The 6,009-nt window shown below is 43.5% G+C and overlaps 3 protein-coding genes across 3 annotated transcripts; 1 reads left to right on the forward strand and 2 right to left on the reverse strand.

Moving 5' to 3' along the window:
- Window positions 1–263: 263 nt before the first annotated feature.
- On the reverse strand, window positions 264–1,744 carry TRUGW13939_10103 (uncharacterized protein; the record flags this gene model as incomplete). Its single annotated transcript, XM_035493216.1, has 5 exons — window positions 264–614; window positions 680–1,302; window positions 1,392–1,532; window positions 1,589–1,621; window positions 1,702–1,744. 5 exons carry the CDS (start codon window positions 1,742–1,744, stop codon window positions 264–266), a joined length of 1,191 nt encoding a protein of 396 aa, XP_035349109.1.
- Window positions 1,745–3,205: 1,461 nt separating this feature from the next.
- On the forward strand, window positions 3,206–3,757 carry TRUGW13939_10104 (uncharacterized protein; the record flags this gene model as incomplete). Its single annotated transcript, XM_035493217.1, has 1 exon — window positions 3,206–3,757. The coding sequence occupies one exon, from the start codon at window positions 3,206–3,208 to the stop codon at window positions 3,755–3,757; it is 552 nt and encodes a 183-aa protein (XP_035349110.1).
- Window positions 3,758–3,919: 162 nt separating this feature from the next.
- Window positions 3,920–4,492, reverse strand: TRUGW13939_10105 (uncharacterized protein; the record flags this gene model as incomplete). Its single annotated transcript, XM_035493218.1, has 3 exons — window positions 3,920–3,994; window positions 4,046–4,256; window positions 4,323–4,492. 3 exons carry the CDS (start codon window positions 4,490–4,492, stop codon window positions 3,920–3,922), a joined length of 456 nt encoding a protein of 151 aa, XP_035349111.1.
- Window positions 4,493–6,009: the final 1,517 nt, after the last annotated feature.

Below are 6,009 nucleotides of genomic sequence, written 5' to 3' on the forward strand. Positions count from 1 at the left end.
TCAGTCGATCCAGATGTCTTTACTATATCGAACACATTTAAGAACATTGCTTTTTACAACTAGAATTTATTGACACTATATAAATAAAACAACATGTCTTTTTATACATAGATTAATAATGAAAAAAATGTTTTTAGAAATGTATTGTATTTGCCGGTTTCCTCTAGAGTGCATAGATGCACAATTTTCATCGGCTCGTGGCTATATTGTCATAGGCTATTCTGTTTGACAGGGACCATATAATCCACCAATTTAGGCCCATTCTATGTCTTAATCATGGTTGAATTTAGTGAGGAGTCGGCGCGCACCCCAATCGTTTTTAAATGGGCATCTTGTTTCTCCTCGGCTAACCAGGTTCCATTGATAGACTTCTCACCAATACTGGGGTCCGTGACTGGCTTCAACCAGTGAAAAATATCAGGAATAACTCCGCGTTGAATTCCTTTGAGCTGCTTTGAAAGTTCCACACAGCATGGTCCCGGCTCATTGGTCGACGGTCCATACTCGAATACATCCCCGTTTGACTTTTTTGTGATGGAACGGACTGGGACGAGCATAGCGGCCGTACCGACTGCTAGAATCTCATTGAAAAATGGAAGTTCGGCATATGGAATCTAATCAGTCCCAAGGTTTTTATTAACACCACAAACAGGACATATTGAGAGCGTCTCTATCTTACCGGTCTGATCTCCACGGTCCAACCAAGCAGTGATCGTGCTACTTCAATAGCACTCGTGCTAGTAACACTCTTAATTATCGACTGGCTGCTTGGAATAACTAAGATTGTCTGATCTCCTAGTTTCTTCACACCAATAAAGCCCGAGGTGCTGAACTCGTCAATTTCCGAGTGGGTGCGGCTATCCAAGTGTAGGGTAATGCCGAAGCCATCGCGACGTGCCTTGTCACTCCATCTTAGGACAGGAGCGTAGTTACCACCGACCTTGACATTTCCAACGCCTAGGGGGGCTGCTCGGTCAAGGTCTTCAAGGACTAGTGCCTTGATGGGGCTAAGTCCGTGATAGGCACTGATGGGCTGGGTGTACACGCAGAACTTATAGCTAGGTCCCGCAGAGACTGCGATAAAAGCGTCTGATCCAAACGCAAGCGGTCGTACGTACATTGCTGCATCACTATCGTGTGGTGGTACAAACTCGGCATTTCGTCCGAGAGCCAAGTTGACACTTTTCCAGAAAGTTTCCTGGGGGATCTCTGGTATAGCGACGGCGTTGCACGACCTCTGTAAACGTGCAGCATGATCCTTGGGACGGAATACTTGGATTTGACCGTGTGGGTCTCTGTATGCTGCAAATAATAGTATGTTAATATTCAGTACTAATTTGTGTTTTCCATTCAAAGCCAATCTTTTCCTTCCAGTTCGTCCAGGAAAATACCTTTAAGCCCTTCAAATACCTGCTGTCCATAATTCAGACCAGGTGCTAGTCCGTGGATTCGAAGATAAGGATCTGCAACGAAACAGGGATCAGACCAGCTATTTTTTACTGCATCGTAATCACTCTCAACATGGCCGTTGACTTTAAGACTGGTTAGCCTTCGGGGAAACAACATTGTCAATTGGTACAAATTTTACCACCAAGAAATGCAACGCCAATGTTATTCCAGTCTGTAGAAATTTCGTCCAAACAATTAGCATCTGTATCTTTTCATAGAGAATACTCTAACGCAAAATGGATCAAGACAAACCGATACTAGTTGTAGCTGGAGGAGGGAATGTGGATTCAATCATTTCGAGTAGTCGAATAGTAAACTTGGGAGGGGATGTAATTGGGATAAAGTAACTCTGATCACAAAATGGTGACAGAAAAAAAAATTCGGAAGAGAAAGCCGTGTCAAACTGATTTGCGGCTTGTAGGCAATCGACTTATAGATCTCAATGGTTCATCTTCTAATCAATGACAATGATTGAAGGGCCAGGCATGAGCAATATTTTTGCGATGATTCATAATGGATAAATGTTGCATAATTTCATTTACGAAAATGAATGACATGCAATGTCAGCGGCGTGAACAACTGACTGGCCCTCCATTGCGTGTAGCTAGCTAGTTGGCGAATACCTATATTCGGCCCCACGGAGTTTGGGATCATTGTGCTTTTCGTTGTAATTACTAAAAAAATGAATTATCGCCTGCAGGTTGTTCGAATAAGCTTCTTGGTATCTAGGGGTGGTTGTTGGTATTTAATGTATGTATACGAGTATTGTGTATCAAACGTGCGTATATTTCGTTGTTTTAAATTACACCGCGTAATTACGCAAACATCTAAGGAAACGCCCATACGGGAGTACCGGACCACGGTAAGAATGTGATACGAGACAAGGCGGCGTTTGAGTTACGCGTAAACTAGCATATTACGCGTTCTAGGCACGTCAGAGCGCAAGTTTGAACAGGGCCTTTTTTTTTTTTTTTTGAAACAACTTGCATTTTTACGCGCTTTTTTACTAGTCGTTTTTACGCGGTTCTGAGAGTCACCTGGGAGTAGCCGATCGATCACCGGGCAATTGATCACCGAGCTGATCAGCCACGTGAACCGTCCTATAACTGCTTAGTTGATCAAGATGACATTGTGGGCCGGGTTAGGGCGAACATCGCTTTTGTAATCTTTGTATGTACATGCGACAGCAAGAGATTAGCCCGTGTTCTCTCCAACTTCCTTCCTTAGCTTGAAAGTTTTTGCTTGGATCTCCTCTCGCGCAAATAATCAAGACCACGTCGACAAAGATGACGATACTATTCTCGAGTTTGCTGCCGCCTCAACTCGGCCAGCTATATGAAGATATTTTACAGAGAACTCAAGGGCTGACCATTGGTCATGCGTTGATCGGGGGTGGCGTATTATTTCTTCTCTTCAATGTCAAGGGCATTCCCGGAGTATGGCATGTAAGAGCACTTTTCTTGGGGTGAATTATCTGTGACTTGGTCGAAAACGAGCAATCGCGAGACGAAGAAACATCAATAATGGACCTCTGACTCACAAGTATATTTAGATCCGCCTCTTCAAAGGCTTAATTACTCATCTCGTTTTCGGCCGCAGCAATACTCCGGCACCAATGTTAAATGATTCTGGCTACCCGAGGCTTTTTAGCTATTTAATCACTTCCTGTTCCACTCCGGTTATCGACTGTGATTACAATTTGCACAAATCAAACAGTAACTTCTTTTCTGATGCCGACATCAATCGCACACAATTGATGTGTTCCTTATTCAAGCATGTCCTGTCGCAGTCATCCTTGGTTGACCAGCCAAAAAGGCGCAAAACCCCTCTCCTCATGGCACTCGGAGGCACGTCGTGCATCTTCAAGCGCGAAATTAAGCCATTACAAAAGTTTGAGATATGGTCGCGAGTTCTTTCCTGGGACGACAAGTGGGTATATGTAGTGAGCTACTTTGTTTCCGTCAATAAATCAATGGGGAAACAGACTCCTTCTGCTAAGAATGAAAATCCGGGAGACTCGCCTCCGAATAGCCGTGTTCTGGCCTCATGTATTGCAAGATACGTGTTCAAGGATCGCCGACTAACGGTGCGACCGGAAAGCATACTACAGGAATGCGGACTGTTGCCGGACTCGGACTTGAAAGAAACAAAGGAAGATCACAGTGGTACTCAGTGGTCAGGCGCAAAATTTGATAAAGAGCGGTTGAAGGGGTTACAAATCGCATCTAAGTTTACAGAGCTAGAGGCTCTCCCTACTATGTTTGATTCAAGTGATGAGGCAGTGATGGGTAGTTACATAGACTTGTAAATATTACCGAGAGGAGATAGATATGGACTCGAATTTGATCTTAGACATGTTACATAGAATTGATACTTCTACATTTCCAGAGAGGGGGCAGTAACTAAAAACAACACTTGACAATTATTGGACCTGATGTTGCATTTCAAAAACAATAATACGTAAATGCGGTTATTCCTTTTCAAAGTCGCTAGTATGTACGGTCTCGAGAGCAGAGATATCTATCTTTTCTATATCCCAGATTCCCTGTGTAAAAAAGTTAGTGATATGACCTGGGAGATTTGTGAGAATATGTACCTTGAACTTTTCCTCATGGGCGAGGATAGCGAGTCGCACACGTTCTTCGCTTGGTGCTTGACACGCAAAGCATATGCCCGCCTGTTCCGATCCAGCCTGTATCTGCATCTCGCCGAAGAAAGTGATCTGCACCTGATCATCGGCAAATTTCAAGTTCTCCTCCTTTGCAGTATGCAAACCGACGTTTTGTTTATTCCAAACTACCGCAAAACTATTGAGTTTTAACAATGGGATTTCACGGTTGGAGATCCAGTGTGCGAATGGGTATCTAACATACTATTCATGTAGAGCATCACCAGTTGTAGATGCATTTGTGGAACTAAGACGGTTCCAAATTTTGGCATAGGCACTTTGTGTAGGCCTAAAGATTCCAATACGCATAGATGGTGGGTGAACTGGCCGCGACAAGCCGGTCAAGGTCTTTGAAACAATCGATTTGGATGCCATTCTCTCTTAACGTGAAATAGGGAGCTTGTGTATGCGATATGATCTTTGGCAAGTAAGGGTCGATAAAGCATTCAGTACAAAACATCAAGTACGCAGCAGATCGGATCAGAAAGAATGTCGTCCAACATATGAATTTCGCAAGAGCTTATTACTGAGCAACAAAGGCTGGCTAGGGAAACGTGTATCCCCAGAAGCGGTTAGCCAACACATTTTTTGACTAGCGAAATCCTCAAGAGGACCGTTGGCCGCGATCCTGCGTACACCATGCCAATACGGAATGGATCATTCGGTGTCCGAGTTTCCTTAGCCCCCAATAAACAGAGACGAGCAAAGCTATCCGATTGGCCGGGTGTTTCAAGCCATGTGCAACCATTGCCCAACAATTGCATTGTGGGGCAAGAAGAAAGGAAAAAAACCAAATACCAACAGTAAGAGCTAAGTCGATGAGATCGTGCGGGGAAGGGCATTAGGGGGCACGCCATAACGCGGTTAGTGGATAGACGAAGTCGATACGAAGCTAACAATAAACACGAATTATACGCCATAAACACCTTTGTTCCGGTAGCGGCGGGTTCGGGGGGTCGGCCTTCCGGTTTCCGTGATCCATGAATAATCAGTGGAGGTGGGGCATTTACTATTTAAAGAATGGTAACAGACCCCACTTCGGGCACCAATCTATAGATAGTTAGACGGGTATTTGAGCTTAAATGTCGTCACGCTAAAAATGTAGACAGGGTACGAGTCATGCGTACGGTGTTACGTATTTTAAACAGGTTCTAGCCGCCCGTATTATAAGTCGTATATACAGCTGTATGTAACAAAACACCCCACCCCGTCTTGCGTGCCATCACTTTTAAGGCTGAAAAATTTGTAAGACCTTGTACGAAAACTCGGTATCTATACAAAAAAGCAAGCCATTTTGCCCCGATACCAGTTTAGAGTTTGTGTGATCAATTCAATACGATTTTGAAAACAATCATTGTAGTCGTTTATGTTTTGTACGACAGTAAATTTACGTCAAATTAAGACATTTGTATCAATGTTATCAGCTTGTAAGATGTATTCTGTTTTCGTGCTATACGTAAAGTAAGACTCATGCTGACCCTGCAGGCCGTTCAGGAAGATATGTCCGAATTTTATCACGTTCCTGCGTCATTCTAGGTTATTTCATAGCAGGAAATGAAACTAGCCCCTGGTTGTGTACCTGTGTAGTCAAATGCTGACTATTAATTGTTTAGGATAACAAATAGCCGAATATAGAATTCGATCAAGAAGACATCTAGGCCGGCTTTTGTCAACCATCAATGATTCTAGCTCAACCGCCCATCAAACAAGTCATTTACTATACATCCAAGACCACCTCTCAAAATTGACATAGCCCCTTTACAATTCTATTCCTTTCGGCCATTCCCCGGGATAGAGGTATCAAAACTCGTTTCTCGTTGAGATACATGGTTTGAATTCTTATACTTTTTGAACTCGCTCCTCATTTACAACAACATTTCCTACGGATTGAC

This window comes from Talaromyces rugulosus, chromosome V (assembly GCF_013368755.1).
Source record: "Talaromyces rugulosus chromosome V, complete sequence".
NCBI lineage: Eukaryota > Fungi > Ascomycota > Eurotiomycetes > Eurotiales > Trichocomaceae > Talaromyces > Talaromyces rugulosus.